The following is an 18614-nucleotide window of genomic DNA, read 5'->3' as shown; positions in this document are numbered from 1 at the left end:
TTGGGATGGGAGTGTCAGAGACAGTGCGATTGGCACAGGGCAGAGCGGAGTTTAGGGCTGTTGTACATAGGGTCGCTATGAGTCACAAGCGACTCAATGGCACATAACAACAACAATAACAACAACAATCATAATTGATATTAAAAATAAAGACCAAATCCCCTGTCATCCAGTCAATTCCAGCTCAAAGCATCCTATAGGATAGGCTAGAACTCTCCCATAAGATCTCTGATGCTCTAAATCTTTGTAGAGTAGATGGTTCTGCCTGTCTCCTACTGGATGACTTCTGGGTTCCAACCCATTAACCATCCTATTGGTTAGCAGCCTAATGCTTAACCCCCTTTGCTACCAGGGCCCCTTTTAATGTTAGATATTGTTGAGTTACATACAACACAATGACCCTATGTACAATAGATTGGAACCTTACCGTGTTCTCAAAATGTCTACTACTCTCTAGTCCCATTTATTGCATTCACTGTGTCAGTCCATTTCATTGAAGATCCTCTCTGTTACTGGCCTTCTGCTTTCTTCAATTGTGACATCGCCCCCGCACCCCCCACTCCACTGCACAGGACAGAAACCTCCTAATAACATGCCCAAGGTATGGGAGATGAAATTTTATCATCTTTGCCTCTAAGAAGCAGCTTTGCACTTCCTTCAAGACAGATTTATTTGGATTTGTTAGCATCCCGTGGGTAACATCCTTTCTTTTTAGCATTTTAAAGAGGTGCTCAACAGAGACCAGTGCAGCATGTCTTTTGATTTCTTTTCCTTTAGTTTGTTTGTTTTTTGGTTTTTTTAAAAAATTGTATTTCATTCATGTACATTGTTGTGTGAGCTGTTTTATTCTTTTTCTGCACCCTCCTTCCACCCACCAAACTCTTTGACCCCATTATTTCCTCCCATCTCCACACTCAGTTCCCCCCTCAAACTTCCCAGCTCTTTCCCTCTTTAGATTCTTTTGACTTCTTGACTGCTGCTTTCATGAGTATTGATTATGGATAAAAGTAAAATTAAATTCTTGACAACTTCAATCTTTTTTTCCATCTGTTGTAATGCTTCCTATTGGTTCAGTTGTCTTGATGTTGATTAATCTTGAAGGATATAAGTGCCTTTCAATACGTACCTAAAAAAAGAGCAAAGGCTGCGTGGAATGGCCATTATCTGACCTTTACCAACTTCATAAAGGGGAACTGTCCCTATCAGTAGCATCAGCAATTCCTGTGAATTCAGACATGTCCCCCATGCCTCAGTATCAGTCTTACAGTTTACTGGGTCCAAAATCTGATACAATAGTTCACAGATCACATAGAACCACACTGGAGAAGTCAAAAGGCTGTATGTAGTTCAGATTAGTAGTTGAATACAGTCAGGAGAACTTCTGAAATGTGCTTACAGGCACCATAGCCTTAAGCCTCATGGCTTTAGACCATTATTACAAAGTTCTCAGTCCTACCAATATTGACTTCCCCCTATCCCCCACCAGTTGTCCAATGAACTTGGATAAAGACTCTTAGCTCTGGCGCTTTCCATGGGAGAAGTAGTCCCAAGGTCAACTCCATCTCATGTTGCCTCTCTGGCTTGCTGCTTTGGCCATAGCTGCTGCTGCTGCTGCTGCTGCTGTAAGTTTAGCTGGCACAAGAATGTCTGGTCCTGGAGGGCATCCAGTGCATGCCTACTTCTCCTTTGCTGATGGTGAGAGACTCTCTTTGCTGCTTGAATTCCTCAGTTTAGTAGTGAAACTAGCCAAACCCCTTATGGATTGATGGGATAGCTAGTCCTCTTGTGGAAAAGCTAACACCCCATATTTACATATTTCTGCCCATGCACATGGCAGAACCAAGTCAGCTATGGGTCAGTTCCAACATGATGATACTTAACGACACTAACACCACCCTTACAATGATCTTCTAAAGCAAGGTTCTTCTTCTTCCTTTCTTCAAAACTTTGATTATTTTGTAGTACATGAATTAGTCTAAGTTAAACATATAAAGTGCTTCATAGTATGATCTTGGTATACCTTTCTAGCCACTTCTTATGAACTCTATGCTTTATTTGCTAGCTTAAATAAGACAATTTCTCTCTTATATAAGAGAAGTCTGGAAGAAACTGTCTAATAAGAGTGTCGTAGTAGCATGGTGTTGTCAGGGACCTAGACTCCTCTCATCTTTTGGCTTCACCATTCTACCAGAAATTTTTTCTAAAGTGTTCTTCATGGTCTGCAATGGCTGATAGCACTGCAAACATATTTGTTTTCCAGAGAGGAAGGAGGAAAGGCAGAGGGCAAAAGGGACATCTTTTGGAGTCAATTCCTTTTTTAAAAGGCTTCCCAGATATCATCCATAGTAAGTCTGCTTATATTCTAATGATGTTATTATGTGCTGTCGAATTGACTGCGACTCATAACAACCCTATGAACAACATACCTGAATCATGCCCTATCTTGTGCCATTCTCACCATTTCAATTATACTTGAGTCCATTGTTACAGTCACCATGTCAGTCCATCTTATTGAGGGTCTTTCTCTCCTACATTGACCCTAATCATGATGTCCTTCTCCAAGGACTTGTTGTTCTTGTTGTTTTTGTTAGGTGCTGTCAAGTCCAGTACAACTCATAGTGATCTTATAAAGAGTCATCCTGAACCCTGCCCTACCCTACCTGGTGCCATCCTTATAATTTCTGGCACACTGGAGCCCGTTCCTGAAGTCACCATGTCAATCCATCTCGTTGAGGGTCTTTCTCTCCTTCTCTGACTCTGTCTTCCTAAGCATGATGTCCCTTTCCAAGGGATAGATTTTCTAAGGAATATATGACCAAAGTATGAAACACAAAGCTTTCCCATTTTACCCCCAAGGAGCATTCTGGGTGCAATATTTCTAAGACATATCTGTTTGTTCTTTTGGCATTTGAGGAGATATTCAGTACTCATCTCTAGCACCACAACTCAAAAGCATCAGTTCTTCTGTCTCATTATTCATTGCCCAGTTCTCTGATGCATAGCAGGTGATTGAGAAACTGACATCATTACTCTTCAGCATTTTGGAGAAGTATCTGACAGGAGGCTTGCCCAATGTAATACATCTCCTGACTTCCTGACTACTGGAACCAAAGGTGTTGATTGTTGGTCCAAGCAAGATGAAATAGTTGATAACTTCAATCCTTTCTCTTTCTGTCATAACGTTGGCTGCTGGTCCTATGTTTCTATCTTTGTTTTCTTGATGCCACATTCTTCTTCATAAACTCTGGCTTTTCCTATGATTTGTTCAGCACATAGACAAGTACGTGAAGAGAGAGTACACTCCTGATTCATACCTTTCTTGATTTTAAACCATACTGTGTTCCCTTGCTCTGTTGACACAACCGTCTCTTAGTATATAGATTTTACATGAACACAAGTAAGTGTTCTAGGATTCCCTTTCTTCTCAATGTTATCCATAATTTGTTGTTATCAATATAGTCAAATGCCTTTGCATAGTCAATAAAACACAGACTGACTTCCTTTTGATATTCTTTGCTTTTTGCCAAGATCTGTTGGACATCAGCAATTCTCATTGTTTTTTATACTTTTTTTATTAATTATAATGAAAATTTACAGACACTATGGATTTCCATTTATTCATTGTTGCACTTTTCTCCCTGCCTACCCCTCTCCCTCAATCTATTCTTCTCTTTGAAAAGTAAAAGAAAAATTCTTTCATTGTTATACAACCCCTCCCACTAAGTCCACTCAACTAGACAGCCTTCATTCTGGACCTCTGCCATGACAATCTTCATGTGTTTCTTGGCCATCGGAATGTCATCTTTGGTGAAGTATTCATATCCTGTGACCATTTTTCAATTGGGTTGTTTTTTTAATCTTGTTGTGGTGCTCGAGTATTTTATAATTTTATAAATTATTTATAAATTTATTTTATAAATTCTTATCTGCCATGTCATTACCAAATATTTTTCCCCAGTCTTTGGCCTCCCTTTCTATTGTGTTGGAAACGTTTTTGGATAGGCATAGGGATTTGATTCTTAGAAGGTCCCATTCATCTGTTTTGTTCTCTCTTGATTGTTGATTTTTCAGGATGCTTGGAAGACTGTTTATGTTGTGGATTAGGACTTCTAGTTCTTCCAAGCTTCCCTTCAATGAAGTTTATAGTCCTTGGTTTTAGTCCTAGGTCCATGATCTACTTTGAGTTGGTTTTTGTGTATGGAGTTAGGTGTGGATCTTGCTTCAGTTTCCTACAGATAGTTTTCCAGTTTTGCCAGCACCATTTGTTAAAATGGCTGTCGTTTCCCTACTTAACTGATTTTATCTCCCTGTCAAAAATCAGTTGACCCTAGGTAGATGGGCTCATTTCTGGATTCTCAGTTCTATTCCATTGATCGATGTGTCTGTCATTGTACCAGTACCACACTGTGGTGACTACTATGGCAGTGTAGTAGGATTTGAAGTAAGGAAGTGAGATGCCTCCTGCCATGTTTCTCTTTTTAAGGAGTTCTTTGCTTATTTGGGGCCTCTTTCCATTCCAAATAAAACTGGAGATTGTCTTTTCCATCTTGTTGAAGAATGGGATTAGTATTTGTATTGGGATTGCATTGAACGCATAAATTGCCTTTGGTTTTTATTGTTGTTGTTGTTGTTATGTGCCGTCGAGTCCTTTGCGACTCATAGCAACCCTATGTACAACAGCCCTAAACCCTGCTCTGTCCTGTGCCAATCTCATTGCCTCTGACACACCCATCCTGCTTACCCCAGTCACTGAATCAATCCACCTCATAGAGGGTCTTCTCCTGCGCTGTCCCTCTACTCTACCCAGCATGATGTCCCTCTCTAAAGACCTGTCTCTCCTTACAACATGTCCAAAGTATGTCAGACGAAGCCCCAGAATCCTTGCCTCCAAGGAGCAGCCTGGTTTAATCCTCTCTATGATGAATCTGTTTGTTTTCTTGGCAGTCCATGGTACATTCAGTACTCTTCTCCAGCACCACAGCTCAAAGGCGTCAATTCTCCTTCTATCCTCCCTAGTCATTGTCCAACTCTCTGATGCATAACAAGTGATTGCAAAAACCATGGCCTGTATCATGCGGACCTTTGTCTCCAGAGATACACCGCTGCTCTTGAGTACTTTAGAGAGGTCCCTAACCGCAGACTTTCCCATCGCAATAGGTTTTTTGATTTCCTGGCTACTGGTGCCAAGAGTGTTGACTGTGGAGCTGAGCAAACTGAAGCTGTGAACAATCTCAATCTCTTCGCCATCCATCCTGATGCTACCAATTGGTCCAGTCGTGAGAATTTTTGTCTTCTTGACATTGAGCCTCAGTCCATATTGAAGGCTGCAGTCCTTGACCCTCTGCAGTAAGTGCATGAGGTCCTCCTCAGTTTCAGCGAGCGAGGTTGTGTCATCTGCATAACGCAGATTGTTGATAGATCGTCCACCAATCCTAACGCCACGCTTCTCCTCATAGAGCCCAGCCTCTCGGATAATCTGCTCTGCATACAGGTTGAAAAGGTATGGAGATAGGACATGTCCCTGACGTACACCCTTCCCAATTTTGAACCATGCAGTGTTGCCCTGCTCTGTTCTGATGACTGTCTCTTGCCTTTGGTAGTATTGTCATTTTCACAATATTGAGTCTTCCTATCCATGAGCATTCTTGCACTTCTCCAGGTCTCTTTTTGTTTCTTGTAGTAATGTTTTGTAATTTTCTTTGAAAAGATCCTTTGTGCTTCAGGTTAGATTTACTCCTAAGTATTTAATCTTGTGATTAGCTATTGTGAAAGTTATTGTTTTTCTTAGCTCCAGTTCTGTATTCTCATTGTCATTGTAGAGAAATCCAGTTGAAATTTTATGTGTTGATCTTGTATCCTGCCACTTTGCTGAATTGGTCAGCTATGTCCAGTAGCTTTTTTTGCTGCGTCTTTACTATCATATCATCTGCTTAGAGAGATCATTTTACCTCCTCTTTGCCAATCTGGATACGTCTTATTTCCTTCTCTTGTCTTATTGCAAGTACTAAGACTTGCAATACAATATTGAATTGGAGAAGTGATAGTGGGCATCCTTGCCTAGTTCCTGTTCTCAAAGGGAATGCATATAATCTTTCTCCATTGAGAACAATGTTAGCTCATGGGTTTGCATATATATTTTTTACTATGTTGAATAAATTCCCCTCTAATCCTATTTTGTTGAGTGTTTTCTTCAGGAAAGGGTGTTGGATTTTGCCAAAGGCCTTTTATGCATCAATTGATAGGATCATGTGGTTCTTGTTCTTTGCTTTGTTAATGTGATGAATTACACTGATTGTTTTTCTTACGTTGAACCATCCTTGCATACCTGTTATGAATCCCACTTGGTCATGGTGAATTATTTTTTTGATGCATTGTTGGATTCTGTTGGCCAAGATTTTATTCAGGATTTTTGCATCAATGTTCATGATAGGTACTGGTCTATAATTTTCTATTTTGGTGGTGCTTTACCTGGCTTTGGTATCACAGATAATGTTTGCTCCATAGAATAATTCTGGGAGACTTCCATCTTTTTCTATTTTCTGAAATAGTTTATGTAGAATTAGTGACAACTCTTTTCTGAATGTTTGCTATAATTCACTTATAAAATCATCTGGACCAGGACTTTTGTTGGCTGGGAGTTATTTTTATTATCTTTTCAACTTTTGTAATGGGTTTGTTCAAGTGTTCAGTTTTTGTTTGTGTCAGTTTAGGTAGGTTGTGCATTTCTAAGTATTTGTCCATTTCCTCTAGGTTTTCCTATTGGTTTGTGTATAGTTTTTCATAATATTCCCATGTTAGCCTTTTTATTTTAATTGGTTCTGTTGTGATGTTTCCTGTTTCATCTCTTATTCAAATTATTTGTGTCTTCTTCTTTTCCTTTGTTAGTTTTACTAGTGGTTGATTTTATTGACCTTTTTAAAGAACCAGCTCCTAGTTTTGTTGATGGTTTCAATTGTTTTTCTGTTATCTGTTTCATTTATTTCTGCTCTAGTTTTTATAATTTCAGGGTTTTTTTAGAGGGTGTCAGGTTTTCTTGCTGCTCTTTTTTAATTTGTTGGAGATGTGGGTTTGTGAGTCAATGGTCATTTTTTCCTGCCTTTTGATATGTTTGCTTATTGCTATAAATTGACCTTTGGTTACTGCTTTGGTTGTTTCCCAGAGGTTTTGGTAAGTGATGTTTTTATTGTCATTTGTTTCAAGAAACTTTCTTTTCATTTTTTATTTCTTCTGGTACCCACTCATGTTCAAGCAAAGTGTTGTTTAGCTTCTAGATGTATGGATTTTTTTCCTGTTTTCTCCTCTTGTTTGTTATTAATTTCTAATTTTGTTGCATTAGGGTCTGAGAAAATGCTTTGTATTATTTCTGTGTTTTTTTAACTTATTGATGCTTGCCCATGACTTAAAATGTGATCTATTCTGGCGAATGTTCCATGCAAATTGGAGAAGAAGGTATATCGGGGCGGGGAGGGGGGGACGGGAGGGGGTTGGTACTTTAGCTTATAAATATCTATCACATCAAGTTGCTTTATTGTGTGGTTTAAGTCTTGAGCATCTTTGTTGAGCTTTTTCTGGTAGTTCTATCTTTTCTTGAGAGGGGTGTATTGAAGTTTCCAACTACGATAGTGTTGTCTATTTCCTTTTTCAGTTTTGTTAGTGTTTGCTTTATATATTTTGCAGGTCTTTCATTTGGTGCATAGAGACTTATTATTGTTATGTCTTCTTGTTCTATTGACCCTTTCAGCATTATATAGTGATATTCCTTGTCCTTTGTGATGGTTTTTATATTGACATTTATTTTATCAGAGATTAATATCGTTACTCCTGCTTTTTTCTGGTTACCATTTGCCTATTATATTTTCCCCACCCTTTTATTTTTAGTCTTTCTTTATCTTCATTTTTCAGGTGTGTCTCTTCTCGACAGCATATTGATGGATTTTGGTTTTTTGTCCACTCTGCTACTCTTTTTCTCTTCAGTGGTGCATTGAAACCATTCACATTCAGTGTGATTATTGAAAGGCAGGTTTTTATTGTAATCATTTTGTTGATTTCTTTTTGGTGTTGTAGCTAGTTACTTTGGTCCATCCTGCTTTCTGTGGTACCTCTGTAAGAAGGGCATCTCTCATTGTTTCCTGCAACACTGATCTTGGTTTTTTGTGTTTTTTTTAACTTGTATGACATCCACAGCTTTAGTGAAGAACTTGTACAAAGTGTATCTTTCAAAATACAGTTTGTGAGGAACACATACAGTGGCATGGCTGGAGTGTTTGAGGGAAACACATACAGCGGCATGGCTGGAGTGTTTGAGGGCAATGCGATTATCTCCTGTTGCACTTGTTTGTCCAATGCAGATTTTTCTCACCAGGAGGCTCCTTCTGTTGGATTTTCTGCAGCGGAATCGGTAAGCCTGTCCTTTTTTGGCCACACAGGAAAGCAGGGCTTCACATTTTCTTCTTCTGGTTGGGTAAGACTCTAAGGACATCTCTTCTTTCTGAGTACAGATGACTGTAGATAAAATACATACCTATAAAGAGCATCATGAGATATATCTTCAGCACATACGGGAAACAGATGGAGAAGTCAAAGGGCAGCTTGGTGGAGTAGGTACCAAATGATTCAAAATAAGGCAACGACTGGTAAATGGCAAATGCTTTGGCGAGCACACACAGAGGATAGACGGGCATCCAGAGTGTCTGGCTGAGCCACGTCAAGATGGAGTAGGAGATGCCTGTGACGGACAGCATGCTGTGGGTGTACCTAACCATATCCAACAGATTCCAAAAGATCAATACACCCCCCACCACATATTTCTCTTGGATTTCCTCTTGACTGGTGATGACCACGAAGAGGATGACTATTTTCTCTGTGAGCTGCAGAAACCTGGGGAGAAGATGGTTTGATTCAATGCTAACAAATATATGCAGCAATTCCAGCAGGGAAACGGACTGGCAAAGGCGCATCACAAGTCCAATAGCATAAAAAGTGTCAACCATTGAGTCTTTTCCAAATGTAAAGAATCTGGCTGTCATATTTGTAAAGATCCATGAATGACCACAGAACTGGATTAAATAATAGATGAAGAGATAGGTATTCTTAAAAAAAAAAGAGAGATAGGTATTCTTCCTCTGCCTGGGCTGTAGCCAGGCGGGGACCCTCGCCATGCCTGGTGGCTGTGTCCTCGCCGTCCGGGAAGGAGCGCAGGGGAGGGCTGATCTTGTTTTTATAAACTCCCTTAGGTTCTGTTTTTCTGGGAATATCTTGATCTCTCCTTCATATTTGTGGACAGTTTTGCTGGGTACAGTATTCTTGGTTGACAGTTGTGTTCTTTGAGTGTTCTATGTATGTCATTCTACTGTCTTCTTGCTTGCATGGTTTCTGCTGAGAAATCGGTACTTAATCTTATCTGCTCTCCCTTATAGGTTACTCTTTGTTTCTCCCTCACTACTTTCAGAATTTTCTCCTTATCTTTGGTTCTGGCAAACTTGACTATGATATACCTTGGTGTTTTTCTTTTGGGGTCTGTTCTATATGGTGTTTGCTCAGCTTCTTGAATATATGTTCTCTCATTCTTCATTATGCCTGGGAAGTTTTCCTCTAGTAATTTTCTATAACTTTTTTGGTGCCTTTACCTGCTTCTTCCTGTTGTGGGATTCTGATGATGCACATGTTATTTCTCTTGATGGTTTCCCACATTATTCTTTGTTTTTCTTCTTTTTCCTTCCCCTTTGATTCTGCTTTTTGCTCTAGCAGATCAGTGGTGACAATTCTATCTTCTATTTCATTGGTTCTGTCTTCCATCTTATCATCTCTGTTAATGTGTCCCTCCCATCATGTTGACAGCATCTGAAACATTAGACTTCATATTTTGGATCATGGTTTCTTGTTTGTCCAGTGCCACTAATGCCTCATTTGTTTCATCTTCTTTGTTCTGGATTGTTTTTTTAAGCTCCTCCTGGTTTTTGTTTGCAGTATCCTGTAATTCTTTGTGTTTCGCCTATTGAAGTATTCAATCATTGTTCTTTAAATTCTGTGTCAGAAAGTTCCATCAGACTTTTTGGCTTCAGGAAATCCATTGATACTGTGTCACCTTTTGGGGGTGACATCTTGCTTTGCTCTTGTGTAGGGTGTGAGATAGCCTGCTTCTTTTGTGACATTGATAGGTTCTTGATAGTACTCTAAAAATTGGTGGGGCCGCTACCCCACCTGTGTTTTTGTCTGAACTTCTGACTCAGGAAGGTTCGGTTCAGGGCCTGTGAGAGCAGCCTCTTATAGCTAAGTCGGATCAAGGTGCTCCAGATTAAAGGCAAGTTGATCAATTGACTGGACGGTTAGGCATGGGTGTGGAGCTGAATGGGGGCTGGGGCTGGCATGGGAGGGGTTGGGGAAGGCGACCACAGGGGCAGGGCAGCCACTTGTGGAGACTTTACTCAGATTTCAGCTGTCTGGATGTGCTCATGAGTGGGGTCCCTACTCAAATTCCAGCTGTCCATCTCCCATCCAGCAGCTCTTGCTCACCTTGCACAGGTGCCCTTGTTCAGTGACCCCTGCCCCAGCGGGACCCAGGGTCCTGTGGGACTTAATAAAATGCAGGCAAATTCATACCAACCTGATTACTCCTGGCTGGTTGGTGAGGCTTAAGAAAACTCTGTTTCCCCTCTGCCCTGCTTTCTTCTGGCAGGTGGGTCCCACAAAAGCATGGCTGGTGGCTTCTGCCAGGGCCTGCGACTCACTGCTCCTGGGGCTTCCAAACTATTTATTTTAATATTCTGACTCAATTATTTTTTATTTTGTTATTTTGTGTGTGTGTACCATCAAATCACATCTGACTGGTACAGGAGGAGATTGTCCCTCCTTCTCCACGAGACCATCTGGTGGATTTGAACCATGTACCTCTGGGATTGCAGTGCAGCTTCTTGCCACTAGGCCACCAGAACTCGCCCTGACTCAAATTCTTACCGTTTTTGGTCTTTGTGCACTGCATCGGTCCCTCTGGTGGCCCATTTCTATGCAGCTTGCCACTCCTCTGGCTCCTTAAGCTGCTTCCTCCACCTCTACCATCTTGCTCCGTTGTGGAGGTTGGCAGCAACTCTTATTCTAATACTAGAACCTATTCACAACCTATTTCATATTTATCCACCAGCTGCTCTGCAGAAGAATGGGCAATCTCCTCCCATGTGATTTACTGTCTCTAAAAACCCAGTGGAGGGTCTGACTCAACCAGCAGACAGCTGCCACCACATTTATTGAAGCAGCCTGTCCCCTATTCTGAAACAATTTGTCTTAATTTTTATTTTCAGTAATTCTAAATAATTTTCTTATAGCCATTTTTATAGCTCATATTATCAAAAAGAAGTCTCTATTGTAAGCCTCCAGCATGCTCAGATCTGGAGTGGCCTTGTGTATTCCTAAAGAGCTTTGCAAGAACAGTTTGAAACTGTTTTGAGGCCCTGCACTACTATCTAAAGAGCAAGGTTATAGAAATTTCAGACATCTGCACTACAATCCCAGAGGCACTCGGTTCGAATCCACCAGATGCTCTGCTGGAGAAGGAGGGACAATCTCCTCCTGTACCAGTCAGATCCAATTTGACGGTACACACACCCAAAATAATAAAATAAAAAATAAAAAAAAGACATTTCAGACATCTAAAATACCCCAGAAATACATGGAGTTGGTTTTTTTTCTTTATTAAATGTTTCCTCTTTTCCTTCTCACTCTTTTTTCCCTTACTTTCTTTCCTACTAAAAGAAATCTCTAACTCTTGGTTCATAGAATATATTTATTTTAAAGTTTCTATAATATATATTTTGAAAATGTTTTCTCATAAGGTTTTTCCTGCCAGTCATGTTAAAAGTGCTATAAACCAAATCAAATAAAACCCACTACATAATTCAAGTGTAACTCATAGTGACCCAATAGTCAGTTTCTGCAGCTGTAAATCTTTACCCATGAGAGAATGCCCATTTTTCTCCCTCAGAGCGGATGATGGATTTGAATGACCAACTTTTCAGTTAACAGCCTGACATTTTATTGCTACACTACCAGACTTCTTAAAAGGGCCATAGGATTAATTTTTCCTCAGTAAAAATGATCAAAGACACAAAAAAGTATAAAGGGCCTGTTGCTGACCTGCTTCATTAAAAAAAAAAAAGAGGTACAAAGTAAAGCATAGATTGGTTCATGTAAATAGTCAGTTAGACTAGGAGCCATTCTTAAAAATTGTGTTGCTCAGATTTGACTTTCTCCAAAATAAACCTGTCAATGAATGAATCATCACATGTTCATTTAATATGTAGATGTAAAGAGAAATGTAAATATAAATAAAGGTAGGATCCATGCCTTTAAAGGACATGATAGTTATGGAATTAAGCATATATATTCTGAGATACCTTAAAGATGCAATTACGTATATAAATATTCTCAGACTTTTAAAAATGTATTTTATAGCTATATCTTTTGCATCTAGAAGAGTGTTATTATTGTGACTCATAGTGACCCTATACACAATAGCTCAGAACCCTGTCCTCTCCTGAGCCAATGTCACTGTCTCTGACACACCTGACACTGTTATCGCCAGTCACTGTGTCTGTCTGTCTCATCCAAAGTCTTCCTCTTCTGCACTGTCCCTGCACTCTTCCAAGCACAAGCTTTAATAATAATAATAATAATAATAATAATTCTTGCCTCCAGAGAGCAACTTGATTTCACCATCTCCAGCACTGACCTGTTTGTTCTCTTGGCAGTCCATGGTATAGTCAGTACTCTTCTCTAGCACCACAACTCAAAGTTCAAAATTCTTTTATCATCCTTAGTCATTGTCCAGCTCTCTGATGCATAACAAGTAATTGTTATTACAGACCATGGCCTGTATTCGGTGCACCTTAGTCTCTAAACTGACCTTGGTGTTCTTCAGAACTCTCGAGAGGTCCCTGACAACAGACTTTGCTAATCTAATTCATCTTTTGATTTCCTGGCTGCTGATGCCAAGAATGTTGATTGTAGACCTGAGCAAGCTGAAATTGTTAACAATCTCAATCTTTTCTCCATCTATTATCATGCTGCCAGTTGGCCCAGTGGTGAGAATCTAGAAGATAGCTGTAATAATGAGTATTGGCAGAATAAATCTGTTCTTTTTCTGAGAAATATTAGGTTATTGAGGCTTTTAGTTGTCTAGGAAGATCGCTGCTGGGCAGTGGTCTGTGAATTGAAACTCAGAGTGTGTTGCTGTAATAACTACTCAGATTGTACATAACCGATACCTGCCTTTTCCTTCTTCCAGATTTGGTATAAGAGGAAAGAAGTTAAATTTTTCTTCTTATGCTCATAAAGCATCTTCCATTGCCAAATCTTCTAGCCTGTGTTCTATGGAAAAAGAAGAACAAGACTGTGTAATCTACTCTGAAGGAATAATTGAGGAATACTTAGCCTATGACCACACTGATATGTGAGTATTATGCCACTGGGCTGGCTCAGCATTGTAACTGAAATGTAAATACTTGTTTTTGGTTTTCCAGAAGCTGTCCCCTTCTTTCTTACTTCACCTGACCTATATCAAATTCTCTTTCTCCTTTTCCTGCAAATCAAATATCTTCTTCCTTGTTTTTTAAAGATAATTTTACAAATTTAAAATGAGATTTAAATGGCTGAGATGTATTCCCTTTCTCAAAAGTAAATCCACATGAATTTTCAGATAATAGAATGAAAATTCCTAGAAATAAAGCATTCCCTTAAGAAAATAACACTAAGTTATCTGCTTGTAAAATGACAGAGTGGATGGGCTTCTAGAATATTCCTAAATGGAAAAAACACCTGAAAATCTAGAAATAAACCAACACACCTATAAGAAATTGACTTACAATGATTTCAGCAAATTTTGACACAACATAGGAAAAATACTGCAGGACAAATAATAAAGTTAGGTTTCTAACTTGATTCTTCCGTAATAATAAGTTTCAAATGCATTAAAGATCTAAATGTAAAAAATAAACTCACATAAATTATAGAACAAACCATGAAACACAGCTTTTTATTTTTAATAATCTTGGAATTGGAAAATCTTTCTAAATATAAAATAAAATTACATTTCATATAAGAAATCTTTATGAATAACTATATAAAATAAATTTCTACATAGGGAAAATTCATAAAGTAAAAAGATAAAGATAACTGGAGAAAATGTTTATAATTTATATATAAGCCAAGATTTCATTTATTTACTGTGTAAATATAAATGGAAAATCTGGGTAAGGCTATGAATAATCAGTTCATAAAAAAGAAAATGGCTTTTATATATATCAAATGAAACTTCATTCATAATTTTAGGTGCAAATTAAAACTATAATGCAGTATCATTTTACCTGTCAAATTCACAGAACAAAAAGATCAGAAAGTCTGACCATTTCTTGAGTGGATAACCAGGAATATTTGTTCATCATTGAAAAAATTAAACCACATTTTTAAAAGGCATTGTGTATCCATTTGAAATTCATGTACCTTCTGATGTGATAATTTTATTTCTAGGAATTTATCATAAGGTTTTTATGCAAAAAACTATGTATAAGGATATTAATTCCAGTGTTGATTATTATAACAAGAGATTGGTTATAACAGTTCTATATATAATTAGATATATTGTGTGTGTGTGTGTGTATATATATATATATATCCAGTGGATTATTCTGGAGCTATTTTATTGGAAAAGGCTTATTTATATATAGTGATAGGAATCAGTGGCCAAAATATTTTGTTAAATTAAGAAAGCAAGTGCATGGTGCTACCACTATGGAAGGCAGAGTGGCACTGTCTCAAAAAGTTGGAAATATAAATACCATTTGACCCAGCAATTCCAGAACTGAGAATATACCCTAAAGAAACCAGAACTGCCACCCAAGGAGATATATGCACACCCATGTTTTTCGTGGCTTTGTTCACAATAGCAAAGAGTTGGAAACAACCCAAGTGCCCATCAACAAATGAATGGATAGAGAAGCTGTGCTATATTCACACAATGGAATACTATGCTGCGTTGAAAAACAAAAAACTATTATACAAACAAAATAAAATTAACTGTTATACAAACAAAACACAATGAAACAAAACAATGAAATCTTATACAAAATGGTGATCCTAGAGGACATTATGCTGAGTGAAATATCTTAGTCACAAAAGACAAATACTGCATAGTACCACTGTTGTAGAACAGAACTGACATTGGGGTTGGGGAGAACCTAAGAAAAGAGGGGATAAATAAGTACACTGCATTGAAACAGATATATGATTAGGTATTATTTTCACGACAAGAGTCCAGAATAAGAGCTGCATAGTAAAGAGGACTTTGGAGGGGTGGGGGGCATTGTATAACAATGAAAGAATTTTTTTTTCCTTTTCAAAGAGAAAAGTTAACTAGGGAGGAGGCATAGGCAGGGAGGAAAATGTGTAACAGTGTATGAATGGAAATCTAAAGTCTCTAAACTTTCATTAAATTTTCAATTAAAAAAGAGAAAGCAAGTGCAGTACTATTGCAGACCAAGAGTAAAGTATATTATTAAGTATTAATAATAAGACAGAACACCAATAATGTATAAGTAATAAAGAGGTAAAGCAGGAGGCAAACAGTTCTCGAACAACTGAAGGCAACTGAAGCGCTGGTCCTAGCTTCCCTGTGTCTTTACTGAAAATTGCCAGGGAGCAAATCATAAAGAGAATTCAATACAAATGAAGCTAAGCTCTTTCCATTGAATACCTAATGCTTGACTGGGGAGGGAGGAGTTAGCAAATACAATACAAGAATCCTGTAAAGGCTTAAAGATTGCCTTAGTGCCTACCCCTATAAATATTTAAGGATTGCCTTAGTGCTTCAGGGTGAAGTCTAGCTTGTATCAGCCTCCCTCACATCCTGAAATAGCATTTTGTTTATTATAAATATTTAGTATGAAATTTGGCATCCCACACAGTACAGGGTAATTGTGTAACATAAAATAATATTTGGCACTGACGTTGAGGATTAGGGGACAAAAATGTAGGAGACTGATGGCAAATGGATCTTGTGTGAAAGAGGAAAGAGAAAAGATGTGTTTTGTTGATTATGCAAAAGCATTTGTGTAGACTATAACAAATTATGGATAGCATTGTAAAAAATGGGAATTTCAGAACACTTAATTATGGTCATGAGGAATCTATACTTAGACAAAGAGGAAGACATTCCAACCAAACTGGAAATACTGTGGGGTTTAAAATTGAGAAAGCTGTGTTCTAGAATTTCATCTTTTCACCATTCTTAACCTACCAGATAATCATAGAAACTGTATTAGATGAAGAACACAGCATCAGGATTAGTGGAGAACTCATTAACAACCTGATATAACCTTGTTTGCTGAAAGTAAAGAAGACTGGAAGATTTACTGATGATCAAAGACTGCAGGCTTCAGTATGGATTACACCTCAACATCACTCACTTGCTCACTCATTGCTATTGATTTGAATCGAGTCATAGCTGACCCTCCAGTGGGGTTTTTTTGGAGGCTATAAATCACACAGGAGGAAACTACCTATCTTTCTCCCTCAGAGAATTGGTGGGAACCTGTCATCTTTGCATTGGCCTCCCTAATCACTAGGCAACCAGTGGTTCCTCTTCAACATAAAATACAAATCCCCAACAAGTGGACTAATTAGCAATATCATGATGAATGGAGAAAATATTGACATTCTTAAGAATTTCATTTCCCTTGGATCCACAATCACTAAGAAGCATCCTTTGGGAAATCACACATCATATTATAGTGGGGAAAATTGGCTGCAAAAGGCCTCTTTAAAAGTGTCAAAAAAGCAAAGATGTCCCTTCGAGAACTAAGGTGTGCCTGTACCCTTGCCATGATATTTTCAATTGCCTTATATTCATTAGAAAGCTGGACTGTGAATAAGGTGAAAGAAGAGTTGATGCCTTTGAATTTTCGTGTTAGTGAAAAATATTGAACATGTCATAGCCTGCCAGAACAATGAGCACACTGTCTTAAAAGAAGTACAGCCAGAATGCTCGTTAGAAGGGAATATGGTGAATTTCTTAGAGTCTGAAGACATCTTATCAGGAAGAACCAGTCCCTGGAGAAGGACATCATGCTTGATGAAAAAAGGAAGTAATTGAGAAATTGAATGATAGAGTGGATTAATACAATGGATGGCTTAATACAGTAGATGGATTAATATGGTAGATGGATTAATGCACTGGCTGCAACAATAGGGTCAGTTAGAGCAGTGATTCTGAGGCTGGCACAGGTCTGGGCAGTGTGTCATTCTCTTCTCCATGGGGTTGCTGTGAGTAGGAATCAACTTGGTGGCACTGAAGAATGGCAGTATTAGGGGTCAGTGCATATCATCAAAGGTGCCCATTAATAGCATTTAAGTTTGACATAGTTACAACAAAAAGATTCTTTTTATACATTTAATTACCTTAGCTTATTGCTCAGTTTTCACTGTTCATCTATTTAAACCTAAAATATATACAGTGCTTCTTAGCCTGTTCTATTTTTTTGACAGAGTAATGAGGATGGGATGGAGTTAAGAGGGAGATAGATGAACTGTCTTCTCTATTGAGAACTGCACTCATTTTCTCAAGGTAAATTCTTGCATGTGGTATATACTCTGAGCAAGGGATAGGAGAGGGCCACATGTTTAAGAAGCACAAAGAACTTCAAGGAAAGATGGTAAATGAGGAAGATTGCAGCCTACTCAGATCCTCTACAGTTAAGACATCAGAAAACAAAGATAGCAGATGTGGACCCTAAATTTCAAAGGAAAGATAAAGAAGTAGTTCACAAACTGACAAAAGAAGACTCTGAATGAAAATGTAAGTAAGGAGACAGGTTGGAGCAGTGAACTGTGAACAAAGCTAGCATGACAATAATTTTGAACTTTTATGGATGGTTTCCTGGTTGGGTTAAGAATCCAGGACAGTGGCAGTGTCTACACCAGCAGCTGGCTCATGTCAGACAGGCAGCAACCGTGTCCACACAGCCCAGCAACGCACACCTGCTGCAGCTTCACCTATTGGAAAAGAATGAAGACTGGCTCTTGTTCCACCCGATCGATAAAAGACTGCAGCCTCACAAAACCTAACTGCCCGCAAGGGCTTTACAGAAACAGCGCATAGGTAACTGCACACACACTGCTATCTTCTGTCACACCCTTCAGAGAATGGGGTGAAATACTAAGAGCTCGGTCAGATGTGTCAAAACAAAATAATACAAAGACATCAGTGTCTCAGAGGCAACAGATCATTTTAAACTACACAAATTAACAAGAGAAAGTGGCACCAAAAAGAGACCAAAATATAGAACCAGTCTTCTAGAGGAAGAAATGTTATTGGAACTTCCAGAAAAGGAATTCAAAGAAAGATAGTCAAATGTCTTTAATGGATTGAGGAAAATACAGGAAATCTGGAAGAATTAAAAATAAAATACAGAACCAAATAGATGAATCAAATGGAAAAGTAGAAAGCATACAAAAACAGCAAATTGAAATTCAGAATATTAGGACTATAGAACCTCTACTCGGAATATTATTGCTTTTTAATTTTTTACTCATGTACTTTTAACTTGTTAGTTAAATTTGTGTCTTCTAGG

At 38.4% G+C, this 18614-nt stretch overlaps 1 protein-coding gene and 1 pseudogene across 1 annotated transcript in view; one reads left to right on the top strand and one right to left on the bottom strand.

Moving 5' to 3' along the window:
- The window catches only part of FAM149B1 (family with sequence similarity 149, member B1), a 75816-nt gene that overhangs the window by 35026 nt on the left and 22176 nt on the right, over window positions 1-18614 (top strand). The window contains exon 6 of the mRNA XM_006887568.1: window positions 13277-13441. Within this exon, the coding sequence (XP_006887630.1) occupies window positions 13277-13441 (165 nt within the window). The remainder of the gene's footprint in view (window positions 1-13276; window positions 13442-18614) is intronic.
- Window positions 8439-9158, bottom strand: LOC102876853 (annotated as a pseudogene).

Source organism: Elephantulus edwardii, unplaced genomic scaffold, assembly GCF_000299155.1.
Source record: "Elephantulus edwardii isolate Elephantulus edwardi_28Jun2011 unplaced genomic scaffold, EleEdw1.0 scaffold00058, whole genome shotgun sequence".
Lineage (NCBI taxonomy): Eukaryota > Metazoa > Chordata > Mammalia > Macroscelidea > Macroscelididae > Elephantulus > Elephantulus edwardii.
This window is presented reverse-complemented; position numbering and strand designations above follow the sequence as displayed.